The following is a 26050-nucleotide window of genomic DNA, read 5'->3' as shown; positions in this document are numbered from 1 at the left end:
GGCTTCCACTAAATCCACCGCATGACGCTGGGGCTCCACAGGTGGAGCCAGGAGCGGTGGGGGCGCGTCTCCGAAATTTCAGCCACCAGTGGGTTCGCTCACAGGTGGATCCCTGGGCTATACAGATTGTGTCTCAGGGATACAAGCTGGAATTCGAAGTGATGCCCCCTCACCGTTACCTCAAATCGGCCCTGCCAGCTTCCCCCATAGAAAAGGAAGTAGTGTTAGCGGCAATTCACAAGCTATATCTCCAGCAGGTGGTGGTAAAGGTTCCCCTTCTTCAACAGGGAAGGGGATACAATTCCACAATGTTTGTGGTACCGAAACCGGACGGTTCGGTCAGACCCATATTGAATTTAAAGTCCCTGAACATTTATCTGAAAAGATTCAAGTTCAAAATGGAATCGCTCGGAGCGGTCATTGCAAGCCTGGAAGAGGGGGATTTTATGGTGTCTCTGGACATCAAGGATGCTTACTTGCATGTCCCCATTTATCCACCTCATCAGGAGTACCTCAGATTTGTGGTACAGGACTGTCATTACCAATTCCAGACGTTGCCGTTTGGGCTCTCCACGGCACCGAGAATATTTACCAAGGTTATGGCGGAAATGATGGTGCTCCTTCGAAAGCAAGGAGTCACAATTATCCCATAGTTGGACGATCTCCTCATAAAGGCGAGGTCCAGAGAGCAGTTGCTGATCAGCGTAGCACACTCTCAGGCAGTGTTGCAACAGCACGGCTGGATTCTGAATATCCCAAAGTCGCAGCTGATTCCTACAACGCGTCTGCCCTTTCTGGGCATGATTCTGGACACGGACCAGAAGAAGGTGTTTCTCCCGGCAGAGATGGCTCAAGAGCTCGTGACTCTAGTCAGAGACCTCTTGAAACCAAAACAGGTGTCGGTGCATCGCTGCACACGAGTCCTGGGAAAGATGGTGGCATCATACGAAGCCATTCCCTTCGGCAGGTTCCATGCGAGGATCTTTCAATGGGATCTGTTGGACAAGTGGTCCGGATCGCATCTTCAGATGCATCGGCTGATCACCCTGTCCCCCAGGGCCAGGGTGTCTCTTATGTGGTGGCTGCAGAGTGCTCACCTTCTCGAGGGCCGCAGGTTCGGCATACAGGACTGGGTCCTGGTGACCACGGATGCGAGCCTCCGAGGATGGGGGGCAGTCACTCAGGGAAGAAACTTCCAAGGGTTGTGGTCAAGTCAGGAGGCTTGTCTGCACATAAATATCCTGGAACTAAGGGCCATATACAACGGCCTGAGTCAAGCGGAGCCTCTGCTTCGCAACCAACCGGTGCTGATTCAGTCAGACAACATCTCCGCAGTGGCTCATGTAAACCGCCAGGGCGGCACAAGAAGCAGAGTGGCGATGGCGGAAGCCACCAGGATTCTTCGGTGGGCGGAGAATCACGTACAAGCACTGTCAGCAGTGTTCATTCCGGGAGTGGACAACTGGGAAGCAGACTTCCTCAGCAGACACGACCTCCACCCGGGAGAGTGGGGACTTCATCACGAAGTCTTCACTCGGATTACAAATCGATGGGAACTGCCACAGGTAGACATGATGGCGTCCCATCTCAACAAAAAACTACAAAGGTATTGCGCCAGGTCAAGAGACCCTCAGGCGATAGCTGTGGACGCACTGGTAACACTGTGGGTGTTCCAGTCGGTCTATGTGTTTCCTCCTCTTCCTCTCATACCCAAGGTACTGAGAATCGTAAGAAGAAGAGGAGTGAGAACAATACTCATTGTTCCGGATTGGCCAAGAAGGACTTGGTACCCGGAACTGCAAGAAATACTCACAGAGGACCCGTGGCCTCTGCCTCTCAGACAGGACCTGTTGCAACAGGGGCCCTGTCTGTTCCAAGACTTACCGCGGTTGCGTTTGACGGCATGGCGGTTGAACGCAGGATCCTAGCGGAAAAAGGCATTCCGGAGGAAGTTATTCCTACGCTGATAAAGGCTAGGAAGGATGTGACAGCAAAACACTATCACCGTATATTGCGAAAATATGTTGCCTGGTGTGAGGCCAGGAAGGCCCCTACAGAGGACTTCCAGCTGGGCCGGTTCCTACACTTCCTACAGTCTGGAGTGACTATGGGCTTGAAGTTGGGGTCCATAAAGGTCCAGATTTCGGCCCTATCCATTTTCTTTCAAAAGGAACTGGCTTCTCTTCCTGAAGTTCAGACGTTTGTTAAGGGAGTGCTGCATATTCAGCCCCCTTTTGTGCCACCAGTGGCACCTTGGGATCTCAACGTGGTGTTGGGTTTCCTGAAATCCCACTGGTTTGAGCCACTTAAGACCGTGGAGCTGAAGTATCTCACGTTGAAAGTGGTCATGCTATTGGCCTTAGCTTCGGCTAGGCGTGTGTCAGAATTGGCGGCTTTGTCATGCAAAAGCCCATATCTGGTTTTCCATATGGACAGGGCAGAATTACGGACCCGTCCGCAATTTCTGCCGAAGGTGGTGTCATCTTTTCATTTGAACCGACCTATTGTGGTGCCTGCGGCTACTCGTGACTTGGAGGATTCCAAGTTGCTTGATGTAGTCAGGGCTTTGAAGATCTATGTAGCCAGGACGGCTGGAGTCAGGAAAACTGACTAGCTGTTTATCCTGTATGCCCCCAACAAGCTGGGTGCTCCTGCTTCAAAGCAAACAATTGCTCGCTGGATCTGTAACACGATTCAGCAGGCTCATTCTGCAGCTGGATTGCCGCATCCAAAATCTGTGAAAGCCCATTCCACAAGGAAGGTGGGCTCTTCTTGGGCGGCTGCCCGAGCGGTCTCGGCATTACAGCTTTGCCGAGCAGCTACTTGGTCGGGTTCAAACACATTTGCTAAGTTCTACAAGTTTGATACACTGTTCTATAAAAAACAAATTTTGCTGTGGTGCGCTCCCTGGGTCACTGGGGTGATATTGGCTCTTTAAGAGGATGTCGTTTGTCTCTGTTGGAAAGCTTCTCTATTCGGGATCAATTCCTACTCCTCTTTGTATGGATATCCAAAAAATGAAAGAGAGAACAGTATATAGTGAAGTATACTCAGGCTAAATTACGTTCACATCAGTTATTTGATCCAATCTAATATGTTCCAAAAATTATAAAGAAATTGGAATCCACCCTGATTAGGCAGAACCACGTACCAGATTCCGTGGGGTGTCAATAGTGCCCACCCAAATGCGCCTGTGGGATTACTTCCACTCCTTCCTGGTAGATATCCTCCAAACTGTTTCACCACTCCATTGGGGATTAAAGACCCAAAAGTAGGAAGAGAATAGCAGTATATAGTGAAGTACTATTTATTCTGATGTGCAAAAAATATCTTTTTATTAAAGTGCAACAGAAGGTTATGTTTTAAAAGTCAAAGTGCAAATGTGTACAAATAAATAAAGATAAAATCCACCACAGATTAGTGGACCCACATACCAGAGTTTGTGGGGTGTACCAAGTGTCCACCCAAAAACGTCAGAAATATTGCTCCCGGGAATTGCAGCAACAATCAACGAGTCCCCTCTGGATGATGTGGGTACCTCCAACCAGTCACCGCTTAGGTGACTGGTTAGAGGTACCCACATCATCCAGAGGGGACTCGTTGATTGTTGCTGCAATTCCCGGGAGCAATATTTCTGACGTTTTTGGGTGGACACTTGGTACACCCCACAAACTCTGGTATGTGGGTCCACTAATCTGTGGTGGATTTTATCTTTATTTATTTGTACACATTTGCACTTTAACTTTTAAAACATAACCTTCTGTTGCACTTTAATAAAAAGATATTTTTTGCACATCAGAATAAATAGTACTTCACTATATACTGCTATTCTCTTCCTACTTTTGGGTCTTTAATCCCCAATGGAGTGGTGAAACAGTTTGGAGGATATCTACCAGGAAGGAGTGGAAGTAATCCCACAGGCGCATTTGGGTGGGCACTATTGACACCCCACGGAATCTGGTACGTGGTTCTGCCTAATCAGGGTGGATTCCAATTTCTTTATAATTTTTGGAACATATTAGATTGGATCAAATAACTGATGTGAACGTAATTTAGCCTGACTATATTTCACAATATACTGTTCTCTCTTTCATTTTTTGGATATCCATACAAAGAGGAGTAGGAATTGATCCCGAATAGAGAAGCTTTCCAACAGAGACAAACGACATCCTCTTAAAGAGCCAATATCACCCCAGTGACCCAGGGAGCGCACCACAGCAAAATTTGTTTTGTATAGAACTGTGACTTTTGGGATATTTGACCATCCCAGCTGGTGGGTTGCGGCACCTTTGAACTAAAGCGCCATCTATATAACTTTTTGTCTTCAAGTTTGATACCCTGGCTGAGGAGGACCTTGTGTTTGCCCATTCGGTGCTGCAGAGTCATCCGCACTCTCCCGCCCGTTTGGGAGCTTTGGTATAATCCCCATGGTCCTTACGGAGTCCCAGCATCCACTAGGACGTCAGAGAAAATAAGAATTTACTCACCGGTAAATCTATTTCTCGTAGTCCGTAGTGGATGCTGAGCGCCCGTCCCAAGTGCGGATTTTCTGCAATAGGTGTATATAGTTATTGCTTAATAAAGGGTTATGTTATGTTGGCATCCATTGTTGATGCTCTGTTGTTGTTCATACTGTTGACTGGGTAAGTTTATCACAAGTTATACAGTGTGATTGGTGTGACTGGTATGAGTTTTACCCTGGATTCCAAAATCCTTTCCTTATAATGTCAGCTCTTCCGGGCACAGTTTCCTTAACTGAGGTCTGGAGGAGGGGCATAGAGGGAGGAGCCAGTGCACACCAGTAGTACTAAATCTTTCTTAGAGTGCCCAGTCTCCTGCGGAGCCCGTCTATTCCCCATGGTCCTTACGGAGTCCCCAGCATCCACTACGGACTACGAGAAATAGATTTACCGGTGAGTTAAATCTTATTTTTAAATATGTGAAACCTACTTCCAGTGTTAATTGTGACAAGGATTTTCAAATTAGTTTCTCAGTTGCTTTTTTTTCCTTCCTTTGTTTTAGTTTAGATTTAATCAGCAGATCTGTTTTCATTTTAGTCTAATTTTGGATCTAAAATAAATTGTTGAATTCCGTACTACTAGCCTAATTTCCGTTGACGATACTAACACTGTCTGGACGGTGTCATGAAGCTTAGACAGGCTTATCTAGTAAGATTCCTGTAGTGGAGTGCCAGGCTCCTCGGACATATACACAACATGGGACTGTGCCAGATCCAAGACATTGTGATTGCTGGAGGCTATACTGTACAAGAACATTTAACCCTTTGGGGCTCTATTTACAATGCTGCGGTTGGTCACAGCACAATGCTGCGGTTGGTCACAGCCACAGTCATCTGCGGTATTGACCGCTGCATATAAATACTGCGCAATAAAAACACAAAGCGGCTAAAAACAAGTACCAATAATTCTATGAACACAAAAAGATAGGTTTGAAGGCGCTTGTGTAAACTGGAGCTCACCCTAAAAGTACACACCAGCAGCCACCTAGGGAAAAAATGGCTGCTGGTGCGTACAAATGTACAAAACAAACAAATAACCAGATGGCGCTTCGTAGTGTATATATCAATTTATTGAGTGCACACAGAGATCTGCGGCGCACTATCACCTGGCACCTACCTCAGTCGGAATGATTACCTGAACACCCAATGCCCTCATTAACATCACTGATCCCGGCGGGACAGTAGAGGGATTAGGTCCTTCGGGCTGTTCACCTCAGGACAACGGCTTGCTAACAGTGATTTAGCGATTCTGCTCTTATTAAGTACGGTGAGACTGTCCTGAAGTGAGAGTCTTACCAGTTTACAGCTTGCCCGGTAATTATAATTGTCCTATATATTATTCCACACATTTGAGCTAGTAATATGATCTTCGCTATTAACGGATCACTTCGCTATAAGCCAGTCATGTTCTATATATATGACCTATTTTATGTGCTGGTTGTTATTGTTATTAATGTTGTGTTTTTATGTAATTTTAACACCCCCGGGAGGTCTATGAATATCGGTATTGTTTACCAATAATTATATACAGGAATAAAGAAGGATGTTGCTTTCACAGCGCGGTGTGGTTCCCAGTCCTTTTGCAATCCTATCCTTACACGTTGTAGGGTCCATAAAAAAGAACAGTCTCTAAAGTTTTAGCGCTTAAGGCTGTCTACCGCCAACTTGAATTAGGAGTATTCCAAATTGTGACGGTAACCTCCAAACACCCCAATGGGCGATGCCATTTATGAAATAAAGTGTATTCAAAGCTCATCATAGGGTTTTTATACTTCTGGGGTCTTCTCCACTTCCTAAACAGATGTTGATACAATTGGGACGTCGTTATATTAACACTAGGTGCTTCATCGCGCCCTATGGGCGCTCTTCACACCGTCGCAAGGGGCTACGCCCCCTTAACCCTTGCATGCCTTTCTGGGGTTCAATATTTGTATTATATGGAGTATTACCTACATTCCTTTGTTAGTGGTTAAATATTGCACAATAAAAGGGCGTGCGGTGGTGAAGGAGGCGCAGCCCTTTGCAACGGCGTGAACAGCACCTGCAGGGCACGATGTACAGAATGTAGCGGGTGTGGGGGGGACTGCGGGTGGGGGAGGGTGTCTGTAGATGCTGCGGGTGTAGGCGGGGGCGGATGCGCGGGGGGGGGGCAGATGGGGAAGGGTCGGGAGGTGCTGCGGGTGGGGAGGGGCAGAGGAGTGTGGGCTGCAGATGGGGGAGGGGTCCGGACGCACTGCAGGTGAGGGAGGGGCAGGGGTGCCACGGGTGGGGGAGGGGCAGGTGTGTGGATGTGGCTGTTGCGGATGGGTGAAGGGTTCCGGAGGTGCTGTGGGATGGGAAGGTGCAGGGGGTGGGGTAGGGGTTCTGGAGGCGCTGCAGGTGGTGGAGGGGCAGGTGCGGCGGTGCCGTGGGTGGGGGAGGGGGGACCGCGGATGGAGGAGGGTGTCTGCAGATGCTGCGGGTGGAGGGGGGGCAGGTATGGGGGGTGGATGGTGGAGGGGGTTTGGAGGTGCTGTGGGTGGTGGAGGGGCGAGGGATTGGGATCCGTGGGTGGTGTAGGGGGTGTGGAGGAACAGCGTGTGGGGGAGGGGTGGAGTACCGCATGTGGTGGAGGGGAAGGTGCGGAGGCGTGGTGCATTGGGGAGGGGTCTGGAGGCGCTGCGGGTACTGTACCTGCCAAAAAGGTAGTTGGTGTGTATGCAGTAACAGGGTCAGGACAGGGGTGACAGGGTCAGAACAGGGGTGACGGGGCCAGGACAGGGGTGACGGGGTCAGAACAGGGGTGACGGGGTCAGAACAGGGGTGACGGGGTCAGGACAGGGGTGACGGGGGCCAGGACAGGGGCGACTGGGCCAGGGCAGAAATGACAGGGACAGGATAGGGGTGACAGGGCCAGAGTAGGGGCGGCAGGACCAGGACAGGGGTGACAGGGCCAGGATAGGGTTGACAGGGCAAGCACAGGGGTGACAGGGCCAGGATAAGGGTGACAGGGCCAGGATAAGGGTGAAAGGGCAAGGCCAGGGGTGACAGGGACATGACAGAACACAGGGCACGGGAGAGATTGGTATTAGGGACAAAACAGTGGTGACAGACAGATGTGTCAGTGCTGCTGGCTGCTGCTGTTCCACTCCAACCTGTTGGGATCTGGTGCTGGTGGAGACTTGGCATGGCTGACTCTCTCAGGCTGGAGTCCTGCTTCCTCTGCCCATCCGCATCCCTCCCCCCCACTCCTCAGTCACACACCGCGGACCTCGCGCGGCTGCCGTGCACTGTGGTAAGGGGAGACTGGGAGTGACTGGTTAGCCCCCAGGAGATGCTGCGGCTGGAGGGAGGAGGGGGTCATAGCATGCACGCGGCGCAGACCTTGCGGCTGCCGGGCACTGTGGTAAGGGGAGACTGGGAGTGACTGGTTAGCCCCCAGGAGACGCTGCGGCTGGAGGGAGGAGGGGGTCGGAGCCTGCAAGCAGCGCGGACTTCTGCAGCACTGGCCGCCAGCTAAAGTGTGTGAAGGAGCTGGGCGCACCTCACTATGGGCGGCAGCGCTGCAGCTAGCGGTGGGGTTGCCGGGGCTGGAGATAACAGAGCAGTACGGAACCTGCACAGCAGCAGGTGCCCCACAAAACTACAGTTAAGAAGCGTGGAGTGTGCCAGAAAGTGACGCTCCTCCGCGCCAGAGAGACCCTGCTGAGTATGCTGATGTGGGGGGTCAAGCACACAGTGAGCCGGTGCCCGTCTGACTGTACGGCATACCCCCTCACACACCCCCATACCTCCCAACTGTCCCGATTTTCACTGGACTGTCCCATTTTTTGGGGTCTGTCCCGCTGTCCCACCCGCGGGCCGCAGTGTCCAGCGGTGGGTGGGGGGGCCAGTTGAGAAGCTCCTGTACTCGCTGTTCTGCTTAGCAGAGCAGCGGTGAATAGACGCTGTGCGCATATGCACAGCATCTATTTAGTGGAGACAGGGAGAGGGGGCATCAGGGGGTACGGATTAAGGGGGGGGATCCAGCAGCAGAGCCGGATTAAGGGGGGGGCCCAGGGGGTACATACCGCAGGCCCCACAGTTTTAGGGGGGCCCCCGGCTGGAGTAGCTCTGTCCCAGCTCTGAAGCTCCCCCGTCCTGCCAGCAACAGCATTGTGCTACAGTCAACACAATCTGCTGCGTGTTGGCAGGTCTGTGGTGTTGCAGGGAGGCAGCAGCCTCCCTGCTTTCTTCTGCCTGTGCGGGTGTGTAGGGGGGAGCGACCACCCCCTCTGGATTTACCCCTAGCTGGGAGGCCAAAATCCCATAAAAAACAAACAAAAAAACAACAACGGAATTTGCATAAGGGGGCGTGGTCCTGTGTCCCGCGATTAGGCCACCCCCCAAGCCCACAGCAGGCACAGCAATGAGATAGGGCTCCCCTGTCTCAAGTGTCCTGTGCCCCCCGGACTCATAATCAGCCCCTGGGGGCATGCCAGCAGCTCACACTGCGCTGGGCATGACCCCTCACTGATGAAAACGGGAAGCCAAGCCCCCTTTTCGTTTGTCACGCCCCATTTTCGCTGCACGTGTGTCCCTCCTTCTGCCTGAAGAAAGCTGGGAGGTATGCAGCCCTGCCTGTGCCATGCCCATACCATCTGCTTCTGCTCCTAGTCTCCTATCGATTTGCCCAGATCTGTGACTCATTTGACTAACTCCGCCCAGTGTTGTGACTCCGCCCAGCGTTAGCAAATGAGTCACAAAGTCACAGATCTGGGCTATTATACAGGAGATTTTATGCTGCAGACAGTGACCCATGCTGACGGACAATACCGACACAGTGGTAATGTTGTTTAAGCCATATTAGAACACACTTAACATGCTTTAAATGACATTACTATTTTGTCGGCAATGTCCCATTGACATCACGCTGCTGACATGTTCAGTGTCGACCGCATAAATGGTGACAAAACGTATGTATCCCGTCCAATCCTCCTGAAACACCAGACTGAGAAGACAAGAAAAGAACAATCCTCATGTGATACATTATGGACACATTTATTAAAGATGACAAAAACACGCATGTAAGAAGGAAATTACCCAGCATATAACACACGTGACTTGTGTGCGTTTCCTGTTGCCTATGTCTGGTTGGCATGCTGGGATTATCTATGCACTGCAGATGTGTCCACTCTAGTGATGTGCACCGGGAATTTTTCGGGTTTTGGTTTTGGATTCGGTTCCACGGCCATGTTTTGGATTCGGACGCGTTTTGGCAAAACCTCATCGAAATTTTTTTGTCGGATTCGGGTGTGTTTTGGATTCGGGTGTTTTTTTACAAAAAACCCTCAAAAACAGCTTAAATCATAGAATTTGGGGGTCATTTTGATCCCATAGTATTATTAACCTCAATAACCATAATTTCCACTAATTTCCAGTCTATTCTGAACACCCCACACCTCACAATATTATTTTTAGTCCTAAAATTTGCACCGAGGTCGCTGGATGGCTAAGCTAAGCGACACAAGTGGCCGACACAAACACCTGGCCCATCTAGGAGTGGCACTGCAGTGTCAGGCAGGATGGCACTTCAAAAAAATAGTCCCCAAACAGCACATGATGCAAAGAAAAAAAGAGGCGCACCAAGGTCGCTGTGTGACTAAGCTAAGCGACACAAGTGGCCGACACAAACACCTGGCCCATCTAGGAGTGGCACTGCAGTGTCAGGCAGGATGGCACTTCAAAAAAATTGTCCCCAAACAGCACATGATGCAAAGAAAAATGAAAGAAAAAAGAGGTGCAAGATGGAATTGTCCTTGGGCCCTCCCACCCACCCTTATGTTGTATAAACAGGACATGCACACTTTAACGAACCCATCATTTCAGCGACAGGGTCTGCCACACGACTGTGACTGAAATGACTGGTTGGTTTGGGCCCCCACCAAAAAAGAAGCAATCAATCTCTCCTTGCACAAACTGGCTCTACAGAGGCAAGATGTCCACCTCATCATCATCCTCCGATTCCTCACCCCTTTCACTGTGTACATCCCCCTCCTCAAAGATTATTAATTCGTCCCCACTGGAATCCACCATCTCAGATCCCTGTGTACTTTCTGGAGGCAATTGCTGGTGAATGTCTCCACGGAGGAATTGATTATAATTCATTTTGATGAACATCATCTTCTCCACATTTTCTGGAAGTAACCTCGTACGCCGATTGCTGACAAGGTGAGCGGCGGCACTAAACACTCTTTCGGAGTACACACTGGTGGGTGGGCAACTTAGGTAAAATAAAGCCAGTTTCTGCAAGGGCCTCCAAATTGCCTCTTTTTCCTGCCAGTATACGTACGGACTGTCTGACGTGCCTACTTGGATGCGGTCACTCATATAATCCTCCACCATTCTTTCAATGGTGACAGAATCATATGCAGTGACAGTAGACGACATGTCAGTAATCGTTGGCAGGTCCTTCAGTCCGGACCAGATGTCAGCACTCGCTCCAGACTGCCCTGCATCACCGCCAGCGGGTGGGCTCGGAATTCTTAGCCTTTTCCTCGCACCCCCAGTTGCGGGAGAATGTGAAGAAGGAGCTGTTGACGGGTCACGTTCCGCTTGACTTGACAATTTTCTCACCAGCAGGTCTTTGAACCTCTGCAGACTTGTGTCTGCCGGAAAGAGAGATACAACATAGGTTTTAAATCTAGGATCGAGCACAGTGGCCAAAATGTAGTGCTCTGATTTCAACAGATTGACCACCCGTGAATCCTGGTTAAGCGAATTAAGGGCCCATCCACAAGTCCCACATGCCTAGCGGAATCGCTCTGTTTTAGCTCCTCCTTCAATGTCTCCAGCTTCTTCTGCATAAGCCTGATGAGATGAATGACCTGACTCAGGCTGGCAGTGTCTGAACTGACTTCACGTGTGGCAAGTTCAAAGGGTTGCAGAACCTTGCACAACGTTGAAATCATTCTCCACTGCGCTTGAGTCAGGTGCATTCCCCCTCCTTTGCCTATATCGTGGGCAGATGTATAGGCTTGAATGGCCTTTTGCTGCTCCTCCATCCTCTGAAGCATATAGAGGGTTGAATTCAACCTCGTTACCACCTCTTGCTTCAGATGATGGCAGGGCAGGTTCAGGAGTGTTTGGTGGTGCTCCAGTCTTCGGCACGCAGTGGCTGAATGCCGAAAGTGGCCCGCAATTCCTCGGGCCACCGACAGTATCTCTTGCACGCCCCTGTCATTTTTTAAATAATTCTGCACCACCAAATTCAATGTATGTGCAAAACATGGGACGTGCTGGAATTTTCCCAGATGTAATGTACGCACAATATTGCTGGCGTTGTCCGATGTCACAAATCCCCAGGAGAGTCCAATTGGGGTAAGCCATTCTGCGATGATGTTCCTCAGTTTCTGTAAGAGGTTGTCAGCTGTGTGCCTCTTATGGAAAGCAATGATACAAAGCGTAGCCTGCCTAGGAACGAGTTGGCGTTTGCGAGATGCTGCTACTGGTGCCGCCGCTGCTGTTCTTGCTGCGGGAGGCAATACATCTACCCAGTGGGCTGTCACAGTCATATAGTCCTGAGTCTGCCCTGCTCCACTTGTCCACATGTCCGTGGTTAAGTGGACATTGGGTACAACTGCATTTTTTAGGACACTGGTGACTCTTTTTCTGAGGTCTGTGTACATTTTCGGTATCGCCTGCCTAGAGAAATGGAACCTAGATGGTATTTGGTACCGGGGACACAGTATCTCAATCAAGTCTCTAGTTGCCTCTGAATTAACGGTGGATACCGGAACCACGTTTCTCACCACCCAGGCTGACAAGACCTGAGTTATCCGCTTTGCAGCAGGATGACTGCTGTGATATTTCATCTTCCTCGCAAAGGACTGTTGGACAGTCAGTTGCTTACTGGAAGCAGTACAAGTGGTCTTCTGACTTCCCCTCTGGGATGCCGATTGACTCCCAGCAGTAACAACAGCAGCGCCAGCAGCAGTAGGCGTTACACTCAAGGATGCATCGGAGGAATCCCAGGCAAGCGTGGACTCGTCAGACTTGCCAGTGACATGGCCTGCAGGACTATTGGCTTTCCTTGGTAAGGAGGAAATTGACACTGAGGGAGTTGGTGGTGTGGTTTGCAGGAGCTTGGTTACAAGAGGAAGGGATTTAGTGGTCAGTGGACTGCTTTCGCTGTCATCCAAAGTTTTTGAACTTGTCACTGACTTATGATGAATGCGCTGCAGGTGACGTATAAGGTAGGATGTTCCGAGGTGGTTAATGTCCTTACCCCTACTTATTACAGCTTGACAAAGGCAACACACGGCTTGACACCTGTTGTCCGCATTTGTGTTGACATAATTCCACACCGAAGAGGTGATTTTTTTTGTATTTTGACCAGGCATGTCAATGGCCATATTCGTCCCACGGACAACAGGTGTCTCCCCGGGTGCCTGACTTAAACAAACCACCTCACCAACAGAATCCTCTTTGTCAATTTCCTCCCCAGCGCCAGCAACACCCATGTCCTCATCCTGGTGTACTTCAACAGTGACATCTTCAATTTGACTATCAGGAACTGGACTGCGGGTGCTCCTTCCAGCACTTGCAGGGGGCGTGCAAATGGTGGAAGGCGCAAGCTCTTCCCGTCCAGTGTTGGGAAGGTCAGGCATCGCAACCGATACAATTGGACTCTCCTTGGGGATTTGTGATTTAGAAGAACGCACAGTTCTTTGCTGTGCTTTTGCCAGCTTAAGTCTTTTCATTTTTCTAGCGAGAGGATGAGTGCTTCCATCCTCATGTGAATCTGAACCACTAGCCATGAACATATGCCAGGGCCTCAGCCGTTCCTTGCCACTCCGTGTCGTAAATGGCATATTGGCAAGTTTACGCTTCTCATCAGACGCTTTCAATTTTGATTTTTGGGTCATTTTACTGAACTTTTGTTTTTTGGATTTTACATGCTCTCTACTATGACATTGGGCATCGGCCTTGGCAGACGACGTTGATGGCATTTCATCGTCTCGGCCATGACTAGTGGCAGCAGCTTCAGCACGAGGTGGACGTGGATCTTGATCTTTCCCTATTTTAACCTCCACATTTTTGTTCTCCATTTTTTAATTTGTGGAATTATATGCCAGTATCAATAGCAATGGCCTACTACTATATATACTGCGCACAACTGAAATGCACCACAGGTATGGATGGATAGTATACTTGACGACACAGAGGTAGGTAGAGCAGTGGCCTTCCGTACCGTACTGCTATATATACTGGTGGTCACTGTCAGCAAAACTCTGCACTGTACTCCTCCTATATAATATACTGGTGGTCCCCAGTGCCCACAATAAAGCAGTGTGAGCACAGATATATGCAGCACACTGAGCACAGATATGGAGTGTTTTTCAGGCAGACAAAGTATACTGGTGGTCACTGGTCAGCAAAACTCTGCACTGTACTCCTCCTATATAATATACTGGTGGTCCCCAGTGCCCACAATAAAGCAGTGTGAGCACAGATATATGCAGCACACTGAGCACAGATATGGAGTGTTTTTCAGGCAGACCACGTATACTGGTGGTCACTGGTCAGCAAAACTCTGCACTGTACTCCTCCTATATAATATACTGGTGGTCCCCAGTGCCCACAATTAAGCAGTGTGAGCACAGATATATGCAGCACACTGAGCACAGATATGGAGTGTTTTTCAGGCAGACCGTATACTGGTGGTCACTGGTCAGCAGAACTCTGCACTGTACTCCTCCTATATAATATACTGGTGGTCCCCAGTGCCCACAATTAAGCAGTGTGAGCACAGATATATGCAGCACACTGAGCACAGATATGGAGTGTTTTTCAGGCAGACAACGTATACTGGTGGTCACTGGTCAGCAAAACTCTGCACTGTACTCCTCCTATATAATATACTGGTGGTCCCCAGTGCCCACAATAAAGCAGTGTGAGCACAGATATATGCAGCACACTGAGCACAGATATGGAGTGTTTTTCAGGCAGACAACGTATACTTGTGGTCACTGGTCAGCAAAACTCTGCACTGTACTCCTCCTATATAATATACTGGTGGTCCCCAGTGCCCACAATAAAGCAGTGTGAGCACAGATATATGCAGCACACTGAGCACAGATATGGAGTGTTTTTCAGGCAGACCGTATACTGGTGGTCACTGGTCAGCAGAACTCTGCACTGTACTCCTCCTATATAATATACTGGTGGTCCCCAGTGCCCACAATTAAGCAGTGTGAGCACAGATATATGCAGCACACTGAGCACAGATATGGAGTGTTTTTCAGGCAGACAACGTATACTGGTGGACACTGGTCAGCAAAACTCTGCACTGTACTCCTCCTATATAATATACTGGTGGTCCCCAGTGCCCACAATAAAGCAGTGTGAGCACAGATATATGCAGCACACTGAGCACAGATATGGAGTGTTTTTCAGGCAGACAACGTATACTTGTGGTCACTGGTCAGCAAAACTCTGCACTGTACTCCTCCTATATAATATACTGGTGGTCCCCAGTGCCCACAATTAAGCAGTGTGAGCACAGATATATGCAGCACACTGAGCACAGATATGGAGTGTTTTTCAGGCAGACAACGTATACTGGTGGTCACTGTCAGCAAAACTCTGCACTGTACTCCTCCTATATAATACAGCTGCTCCCCAGTCCCCACAATTAAGCAATAAGCACAAATATTTTTAATAAACGGAGAGGACGCCAGCCACGTCCTCTCCCTAACATTTCCAATGCACAAGTGAAAATGGCGGCGACGCACGGCTGCTTATATAGAATCCAAATCTCGCGAGAATCCGACAGCGGGATGATGACGTTCGGGCGCGCTCGGATTAACCGAGCCATACGGGAGAATCCGAGTATGCCTCGGACCCGTGTAAAATGGGTGAAGTTCGGGTGGGTTCGGTTTCCGAGGAACCGAACCCGCTCATGACTAGTCCACTCACATCTAGCCATAGATTGTAAGCTTGCGACCAGGGCCTTCCGACCACTGACTGTTTGTTATTACCCAGTTTTGTCTGATCGCTGTGTCCAGTTGTAAAGCGCAACAGAATTTGCTGCGCTATATAAGAAACTGTCAATAATCTTGCCCTGGCACGTTAAACAGCCCTTCTATCACACCATGCAGTGGTGTGACTCTTTAGCACCAAGCGTCTTTTCGTACGTCTTTTTCCATTAAAATGTCTTATTTGTAAAACGTTTTAAATCGGACGCACAAGAAATTTATGGTGATTTAAAATTATATGTAGTATGCCTATATTCTGTGTGCAACTGCGGCTGTATCTGCATACGAAATGCTATGTTACAGTGTTTTCTAACGTACCATTCGGTAAGCAGATACAGCCGCAGAGACTGTTTGTGTGTCTTACTTGCATCGCAATGCGAATAAGATCCATTTTTTTTTTGGCAAAGAAAGATGCCCTGCGCTGGCGGAGTTGCACGCGACCGGTCAGCTCACTCACGCCAGGCATCTCCCGCTAACTTTTTACAGTTATCAGTGACACAGGGACATGTGTAAGCTTATTAAATGCTCATCTATAATATTAAAAAGATCAGAGATTAAGAAGAAATATTGCAAATAACTTCCTATATACAGAATAACAGGAATTGCGCTGACAAGTGGGGCTATTTCCGGAGGGGTAGACCATTAACGGAACACGTCTGTATAACCGTGCGCTGGAAGTTTGGTAATGGGTGACCGCTATGTAGAATGAAGCATGTCTGATTATCCAGTGCTCCGTGAATAGAGTTTGTACGGCGTATTGGGGATTATTCAGAGTTAGCAAACCAAAAAAGTTAGCAATTGGGCAAAACCATGTTGCATTACAGGTAGGGCAGATGTAACATGTGCAGAGAGAGTAAGATTTGGGTGGGTTATATTGTTTCTGTGCAGGGTAAATACTGGCTGCTTAATTTCTACCCTGCAATTTAGATTTCAGTTTGAACACACCCCACCCAAATCTAACTCTCTCTGCACATGTTACATCTGCCCCACCTGCAGTGCACATGGTTTTGCCCAATTGCTAACTTTTTTGGTTTGCTAACAAGCCTGAATAAGGCCCATTGTCAGATATGTGAGAAATGCGATGTGATTGGCTTGCTTGTGTGAACATGTAGAACACATTTACATTACATGGCGTTCGGGCTGCGTTTGGCTGGCACAGAGTCTGCTCGGCATCTGCTGGGGGATAACACCTGTGTGATTAATGATGCGGGGGGCTGCGGTGTAACTGAGAAGTAACCCACTTGTGTCCAAATTGTAATCGTTCCTGAGCGATACACTAACACTTTGATTATTTGAATAACTTCCACCTAACAAACATGGAATGATACATATGATAGCTGACCTCATCGCTATGGACAGATAGAATTGAAAATTGACGCCGTATAATTACGCATCCATACAATTATTATAGTAGAGCCTGTTCATTATAAAATAAAAAAAGATTGCGTTAGTTTGGTGCTTCCCCCTCAGTTTAGGTTCTACGCCCTGTAACAGTAAGGATCTATATGGCGGTTTGGGTACTTTTCCTAGCTGTTCAAAGTGGTTTTGACTACAAGGAACATTATCCAAAAAGTGTGGAGAGTGCCCCCTTTGAAGATGTGGCTGGGGCTGTTTAAGTTATGAGAACAATGTAATGGACTTTGGTACTTATTCAGACCTGCAGTCAAATCCAGATGGTCTGCGCATGCGCAGTGGCTATAGTGCGCCACCCTTCACCATGCAATCGCATCCTGGAAGAATGCAATTGCATGGTGATTGAGAGGCGACGTGTGTCCGGGGCCGGGGACGCATTGTGAGCTTGCAGGAAACGCAGGTGTATCTTGCGCCGGCCGATGGCGCCACCTGCGGATGCTGTGATAGGAAACATGGCGGCGGTGCCCCTGCCAACGCAGCCATGCCCTGTAGGCAGGGGTCAACCTTTATTTGATGCGATCGCATCGCAGGGCGGTGCTGTCCGGTCTTGCTCTGTGCTGGACAGGGCCCCAGCATGTGAGCAGTATGGCCGCAGATTTTACTGCTGTAGCAAAATCTGCGGCCATCTCTGAATAAGCCCCTTTATTCCAGCAATTTGGTGGCTGGGATTTGGTGACTGTCGGCAGGGAGGTTTTACACGAGGAATGTGTCTCACCAGGAGCCAGAAGTAATTGGCCAACGCTGCTGTGACGTGAAAAGTGGTTGCACCATACAGTATAATTTGTACTTTATAACGTGGTGGGGAGGTTAGTGCACATAAACTTGTTCCGTACAACACTGAAATAGGTGGAATTTAATATTGAGACTCGCAAAGTTGTCCACGGTGACTAAATAAATTGAGTGTTAGAGTTAATTTGAATTAAATTCTATTCAGGCACTTGGAGTAACAAATGAGCTTTAGCCATTCTGCTCCAGCCCGGTCATACGTTACGTGGCTGTCGCCGGTTATGGTAATGCAGTCTTTAGTTCCCGCACTCCCATGGGAAGGGCCCTACAGTATGTAATTATTCTAAAATAAACCTTGAAACTGCTGTAAACCAGCATTAGTGTTATAGGGAGGAACAGGGTTTACACGTCTCCCTGTAATTCTGTCTCTGTAGTTTATGACTGGAATAAAATGCGGGATTTAATTAGGCACAATATATTAAATGTGCAGAAGTGACCTCTGTGGAATGTGCAGAGCGGAATGTCAGGCCACACATCTACGAAGTGGACGACCAGACACAAGAGCAGCGCGCAGGGTTACTGTCCAATATGAGAGCACACTAGCTGCCAAATTAGAGGAGATTGCACTGTTTGGGGGGGCTTAATGTAAATGCGGTACAGACAAAAAAACAACCTGTCTGATAATGAGCTGGTTGGTTTTGGTCGTCTTATTATCTGACCAATTACACCATAAGATGTAGCAGTCAGGACGTCGGTGTATAAAGAGTTGAGGTGCTGCATTGTAGCTGTTATGGGTACCTTCCTTGCCTGTGAGCATGGGGGAGGGTGTGGTATGCAAGGTCGACTAGGTAACTAGGGTCTCTAGGTCAGAAGGTCGACATTAGTTTTTTGTGGGGTTTTTTGTGTCATTTTCTCCGTACAGTGACCGGGAACCCCAATTAGTGCACCGTGTCCCCTCGCTTCGCTCAATCGGATTCCGCTTGGATCGTTACGTATGAAAAAGGTAAAAAAAAAAAAAAAGAAAACAATTGTGAAAAACTCATGTCGACCTTTTGACCTGTTGACCTAGAGACCCTGTCGACCTAGTTACTGTCGACCAATAGTGGTCGACCTAGTTACTGGATCCCGTCGGGGCATCGCTATATGTCCGTATTAGCAGCCTCTAATGCTGGGTACACACTGGGCGATTGATCTGCCCTTTGAGCGAACGGGCTATATGTCACAAGGCCGTCGGCGAGTGTGTAGCCCCGATATGTATGTGAATGACTTACCGCCTTGATATAATGGTGCGTCTGGTTGTGTGTACGGGCGGTTCGCCGCCTGCCCGTACACTTGCTGCAGGGAGCGGACCTCACAGCCAGGGAAGGGGGGGCAAATTCAAATTACACCCATATATTTAGTTATCCATTATCCAAAGCAGATAAGTCTGACCTTCAGAGCACACGTGGCTTTATAAACGTGGTCATGTTACATTTGTACGTTTAATATGCACTTCTGATTGAGCTGTGAATAATGTGTTCCTGCTTTGTCTCTCAGGGGGAATGAATCCATAGTGGCCGGCAGCATCAGAGACTTTCAATCGGGGACTTTGAATTTATCCGAGGCGGATGATGCAGACGTTAATGGATTGTACATCTGTGAGGCAGCAAATATTATAGGCGTAAATATAGGGTCGGTCTATCTGTACAGAGGTAAGTTCTCATTGTTGTCACCATGACACCCCCCCTCCGATTCCCCCCCCCCGTGCAATTTGTGTTCTCTATAAGGATTATCTTCCACAACAGTGAGCGGAGCTGGGCAGAGTGTGACCTCCAAGGTGAAGGCGTCCCAGGTGCTCTCCGATGTTTTGTATTTGTGGATTTAGCTATTTATATGACATATAAGTGGTGGGAAGAGTGTATTTGGGGGGGTTCCAGGTTAGAGGGGTGCAAAGAGCCTTCCTCTTCCTTAATGTTACATGTCCTTAACGTGGGTCAGAGACCCAGCCCCGGATTCAACCTGCCGCTCTTATGTGGGCAAGCGCATTGCTAAGCATTATTCTTACAATCTATTGACGGAACATCAGCTGTCCGATAGGGATTCGTGCAGTAACGACAGTCCTGGTGTCCCCTCAGTCTCACTATTACTATGTGCAACTACCCCCAGCAAACGTAGGAGTCTCAGGAGAACAATAGATAAAACTTTGAGATAAGTGCGGTAAGTCCTGGCTGGAAGGACCTCCCAGTGACTCTCCTCTCTGCAGCTAGTCCAACATTGCAAGTATAGTATACAGGCAGATTTAGTGGGGATTTCCCAAAAGTAGGGCTGCAGCTACATATTGACGTAGAACTGACCCCCGCTTTGTTCATTAGTTACCCCACTTTCATATCCTGTTCTATAGAAAGACCACAGAATGTTAGTAAATAGAGAGTAACACAGAGTAACATTGGGGGGAATCTGGGGAGTCTGAGACAGATGGGAGGGGGGGGGGGCATGGCATGATTAGCAGAAGTACATTTTACAGATCTGGAAAACCTAAGTTGTGTAGCTAGCCGGGTGACTTATCCTATCACATCACCATGGATGGTAGATCTGTGTGGAAGGGAGAAGTTAGCTGGAAGCTGTTCCGCTCATTCCGCCAACCAGTGTGTGTGATGACTGCGGTGATCTAATTACTGATGTTGGACGTCTGAAGAAATAAAACTTCATCAAAGATTGAATTCAAGTTTCCAGTTAATTCAAGTTTCAATACAGGTGACGTCTCCAATAAGACTATCTGCCATTACCGTGTGTGACAAGCACGAGGTGTACATTGCAGACAGCAGTTTTGTGTAGAGGAATTGTGTTGTGCCCTATTTACCCAGCTGGTATCCAACATCAGACCAGCACCATCCTGACACAGTGCACTTATACCATCTACCCTACTGTATACCATCATTGTTACACCACTGACGCCCCATACCAGTCTGCACCCTCATCATTATACTAGTGTCCTCCCCACCTGCCAGCTAGTACCCCTACAAATCAGTGTGTACCCGCAGCACCAGCACACACCGTACCGGTGCCCTCCCATTCTAGTCCTGTAGTATATTAGTGCCACACCAATCTGGTACTCTACGGTTTACAAGCCAGGCCCCAAATACTTGTCCCTGCTTTCCCTGGGAGAGATATGTCAAACCTTGGAGAGAGATAAAGTAGCAGCCAATCAGCTCCTAGCTGCCATGTTACAGGCTGTGTTTGAAAAATGACAGGAGCTGATTGGTTGGTGTATTATCTCTTTCCACTTTATCTCTCTAAGCTTTGATGTTCCGCCCCCACAGTGTAGAATTACACCATTCATATACGGTCAGTGTTTCCACAGTATACCGGCCACCCATGTACTAGCCTGAGCTTCCATAGTACACGCGACCCAGCAATATATAAGAAAGTCCCTAGAAGAACACTAACACCGGTGCTCTTGTTTACACTAGCCGCGAGCCGATTTACCACACAGTGGGGAAGACATACCAAACTTTGGAGAAAGAGAAAGTACAGGTCGGGTATCTGTTATCCGGATACCCGTTTACCGAAATATTCTGAAAAACTGAATATTTCAGTCCTGTAGTGACGACAGCGTCATGACGTCACTGGAGTTTGCAGCCAATCACAGACAGGTGGGGGAGTGGCTTTTGCAGCCATTCCCTCACCGTTGCTGACTCCCAGAGCTCGCCACTGACTGCCGCAGACCCGCGGGACCCCTTCGCCAGCACACCGGATCCCGCGCCGGACCCCACAGACATGTCCGCATAACAGGTATTCTGTTATCCGGAAAAATTCCGTATCCGGAATGCTCCTGGTCCCGAGCATTCCGGATATGGGATACTCAACCTGTACTAACCAATCAGCTTCAGTCATTTTTTAAAACACAGCCTGTAACATGACAGAAGCTGATTGTTGGAAGCTTGTTGGTACTTTATGTCTCTCCGAGGTTTGAGGCATCTCTCCCACAGTCTACTACCACTCAGATCTCTGTATGTCCCTTATGAATTACCCTCATGTAACAGGCAGCCACTGGGAACAGTAAGCTAGGGATGGCCAGGGTCGGACTGGCCCTCAGGGCTACCAGGGAAACCACCGGTAGGCCCCACTGCCTGAGTGCCCACTCCTTCCTCTAGGGATCAGGTTCCAGACTGTGCACTTGTAATATACATGGTAGATATGTTGCATTACACTGCACTAAACTATTGTGTATTTCAAGCCTCTGTGGAGGCTGGCCACACCCCTAAGTATGGGCCCCTATAACTGTATTCCCCCGGTGGGCCCTTCATGTCCCAGTCCGACACTGGGGATGGCCATTGTGGGTAACCATCGATGGTTACCACAGATGGTACAATTTGTTAACCTCCATGGTATAAAATAATTCACAGGTAAACAATCAATGGTTTCCCCCACCAATGGTCATCTCTGCTTTATGGCTTACTAGGTTGCTGGGCAATCATAGCCTGGGGGCGTGGCTTTGTGGGCCATCTGGGGGTGGAGCTAGACTCTATACCCTGAATTAAGTTGGGGAAAAAACCACGGTGGAGAATCATTGGTTCTCTGCCATCAATGGCAAAACTATTTAACATTGGCCACTACCCATCGATGGCTTGTGATTGAGGACCTTCCCTACAGTGAGCTCACTACTTATAAATATTCACTGTTCTTCAGTGACTGTTTCAGTAGTGGCTGTGAGTGTGGGCCTGCTGGGTGTGAGGGATTCTCAAGAAACTCTACAAGGCCGGGCAATCATAGGACAGGCTGATGGTGTCTGCTTCCTGTGCTCCAATGACTTCTGCTGCTAAAGGTCTGTGTAGGAGAAAAATGGAGTTGCCGGTGGTAGCAAAGTGACGCCCATCAGGAGTGCTCAGCCAGTCTCTACCTGAGGATTTTGGCTGAGTCTTCAGATGTAAGTGGCACCGGCGGAATGAGTAAAGGGTAGCATGTGGCAGGGTGGAGGCGATTTTAGGGACAACCATACAGTATGCCATTTATAAATAGAGAAGCAGATGTGTATTGTGCACCTGCCTTCACCCATCCTTAAACCTTCCAAAGAGGACACCTGGAGGTGCTGCCCGTATTACCCAACCAGATTCTATGTATCAGTTATCTAGTACATTCTATATAATGATAGCTAAAATCTGATTGGTTGCTCTTATGGTAACACCTCCATGTTCAGAAGACTGTTTAGAAGGGTTGATAAATCTCTCCCTAATAGTGGGGCAGTTGTATTCAGCTTGGAGAAGTGATAAAGCAGTGATAAGCGGAAGGTGGTAATACACCAGCCAATCTGCTCATAACGGACTATTTACATATTGGAGCTGATTGGCTAGTGCGTTATCACCCTCCACTTATCACTTCTCAAGGCTTAGTAAATCTGCCTCTGTCTGGTATGTACTGCATGCGTGTTTCTAGAGAGAGACTAACTAAAAGCAAACCAATGGATGTAACATAAGGATGGTTTTGTTAGCTATGTAAGTGTTCTCCTGCTGGACAATTCCTGGCCGGTCATGTTTTGAGGACCGCTGTGGGAAGAGGTGGTATAATTACGGACCGTCACCTGTGCCTAACCAGCGGTCTCCTTAGAGACAGGACCTGTTGGCTGGAGTTATGTAAATATGATCCAGGCTGCTCATTTTCTCTGTTTGAGTCAGGGGCCAGATTTGCTTTCCTGGCCTATTCCTTTATCATACATACAAAATATTGTCTGCATTCCTGTAATTAATTTCAGCGCCTGGGGGTATCACCAAAAAACACCAAGACTTCATATATCAAATAAAAAGGGCACTCGTCTGATTTCAGTCCCTTCCCAACAAGTAATCATTTATTGCACAATAGAATGCCGATCATTTGACTTATCAGCCCCAATTTTGGATTCTTTTTCAAGGCATAAAGTGCCAGTAGTCCCCAAACCCTCGTAAATATCCCATTGGCTGGAAGTAAAATGCTGAGAGCAGCCGGGGCTCACATCAACCGCCAGGGTGGAATGAACGGCGAACAGTAACAGTGAGTACGGCCAAGGTGACATGGAATTTGGAACAATGAAAGTGTATTGAGAATTTTAAATTTTCTATTTCTTTACCTTGTGACCAAAACAACAAAAACGTGTGGTATTAGCACCGCTGACATCTGCATTTTTTTTTCCTTCTATTTCTAGATCAGAGATCATTTATTTTAGATTAAAAAAAAGTCCTATCACTCCAAATTATTATCATTTGCTTAAAATTCACAAAGGTGACACAAAACCAACTGAACGTCCTATGATTTCAGACCTAGGGATATATTTATTAATTATCTGCTCTGAGACCCGGTAATTTATCATTCTTTATCACCACTATTAGCGGCAATAAGAAATTAATGATCACCGGGATACATTAAAAACTACCCGTAAATTTGGCACAAACTGGTTCCTCTGGGGGCTGCTTTTGCAAGCAATAACGGGGAACTGCAGCTGATATCTGCTACAGTCCCCTGTACATACACTATGGGGGATGCTTAATATTTGTGGCTACCCCCAGAAAACACTGTTTCTGGGGTTAACCACAAACATTAATTAATAAATAGGGTCGCTTGAGATTAACAACTTTCTTAGACTATATGAGCATGAAGACAAAGTTCAATAAACTATCGGTGTCATGCATAAAAGATACCACATATGTATTACAAAGTGTTTAGAAGATAAAAATGGGAGGATCGTTATTGCTTGTTGAGCTATGCAGGCAGTTGTTATATGTGAACATTTGATATGACTTTGGCCTGCAGCTTCCTTCATGTTTTCTTAGTGATATGGATTTAGATTGGTTAGTATGTTTTTTTTAAAACACAATTCCAATTTAACAAAATATTAAAACATGGAACTGCCATGGGAACCAGATTTGCCTAAACTTAGATTAACCGCTGCATGGCGTGTTTTAAGGAGGTCTTTATTTGGTCAGTTCCTCCACTTGCAAAACTGATATCCTATTGCGGACGTGCGGTGATGTCCGTGTTTGGGAAAGCACTGGCTGATAACGCCACCATGCCCCCCCCCATAAAACAAAAGCGCAGAGTCACCCTGTTTTAACTAAAACCAGCACCAGGTTGAACCAGCCAGGGGGATAATGCCATAGCCCTATACACTCAGTGCGGGTCCCCCTGCCATCACATTAAACACCCCCCAAACCAGTCAGCCCAGGGCTGGAATTCCTCGGTAAGTGGGCACCCAAAAAAATAAAAAGGGTCCACCTTCCTGAGCAACAACCTGCGCTATGCCCTGCACCCCTGGTGGCAGTGGGTGCGGGGTTCATGGTACAGTAATATTGTTCTTTACAGGAGGCCTACAGGTCCCAGCAAGCCTGCCCCAGCATGCAGGCACTTGGAGAACCACAAGTGCCTGCATGCCCGGACAATAAGGGCCCGTTGGCACCTATAGTCCTCCTGTAAAGAAAATATTAAAATAAATACAACACAGATTTAAAAGAAAAAAAAAAGTTGTATTATACAGGGTCTTCACCTATGGACGGCGGCCTTTTATTTCTTTTGCATGGCCGCCGCCTTCCCAGGGCTTCCGACGTCTTCCTCCGGCATTTTCACCTGGGGGGCAGTGGCCTTTAAACTCTTTTCCATGGCCACCGCCCATCCTGGACTTCCGACGTCGTCACCTGGTCGTCGGCGGTCTTTAAGCTCTTTTTCATGGCCACAGCCCATCCTGGACTTCCATGGGGACTTCTCTCTTTAGAAGCTCTTCAATGCTCCTCCTCCGCCATAGGACTGATAGCCACTTCCTCGCGCTGACTCGTATAAGTCAGTCAGAGGGGGCGGGGTGATGACGCTGCGAGCCATCATTGGCTATTTTTGAAATTGCTACCGATCCGCTGCTAAACTGCAGAATAGTATGCCTGCCGTTAATGCCATCACCTCCGCTGCCACTGACGCCCGCACCTCCACTGCTTCCCGCCACCACTGACGCCCTCACCTCCGCTGCTTCCCGCCACCACTGACGCCCTCACCTCGGCGTCCCCGCCGCATTCCCCCCGCCCCCACCCAGTGATGACAGCGGATCCAGTGACGGATCCGCTGGCCAATCACATCTGGCCTCACTGACATGGGTGTGTTTTCATGGGTTGAAAGCACGTTCCCTGTGTCAAGGAGGCACTTTTGTAGGTGCCGCTTTCCATTTTATTTTCAATGGGCTTTTAATGCCCGCGACATGGCCCCGCCCCCTGCTTCTGCCCTTTTCCCATTGACAATGGGGGTACCACTATCGGTGCCTCCCAAACCCAGTTTAACTGTAAAACTGATAAAATTAATATAAAGGAGATTATGGCACAGAATATGTCATAATTATCTTCTTTGTATTAATTTAATCATTAATGACGGGAGGCACTGCCTCCTACCTCCCCTGACTGCACGGCCCCGC

The 26050-nt window shown here is 48.3% G+C and overlaps 1 protein-coding gene across 1 annotated transcript in view; it reads left to right on the top strand.

Annotated features, from left to right (window-relative positions):
* The window catches only part of LOC135050314 (nectin-1-like), a 186817-nt gene that overhangs the window by 84123 nt on the left and 76644 nt on the right, over positions 1-26050 (top strand). The window contains exon 5 of the mRNA XM_063956721.1: positions 19192-19346. Within this exon, the coding sequence (XP_063812791.1) occupies positions 19192-19346 (155 nt within the window). The remainder of the gene's footprint in view (positions 1-19191; positions 19347-26050) is intronic.

Source organism: Pseudophryne corroboree, chromosome 2 (genome assembly GCF_028390025.1).
Source record: "Pseudophryne corroboree isolate aPseCor3 chromosome 2, aPseCor3.hap2, whole genome shotgun sequence".
Lineage (NCBI taxonomy): Eukaryota > Metazoa > Chordata > Amphibia > Anura > Myobatrachidae > Pseudophryne > Pseudophryne corroboree.
The sequence above is the reverse complement of the archived record's forward strand: the minus strand, read 5'-3'. Positions and strand labels throughout refer to the sequence as shown.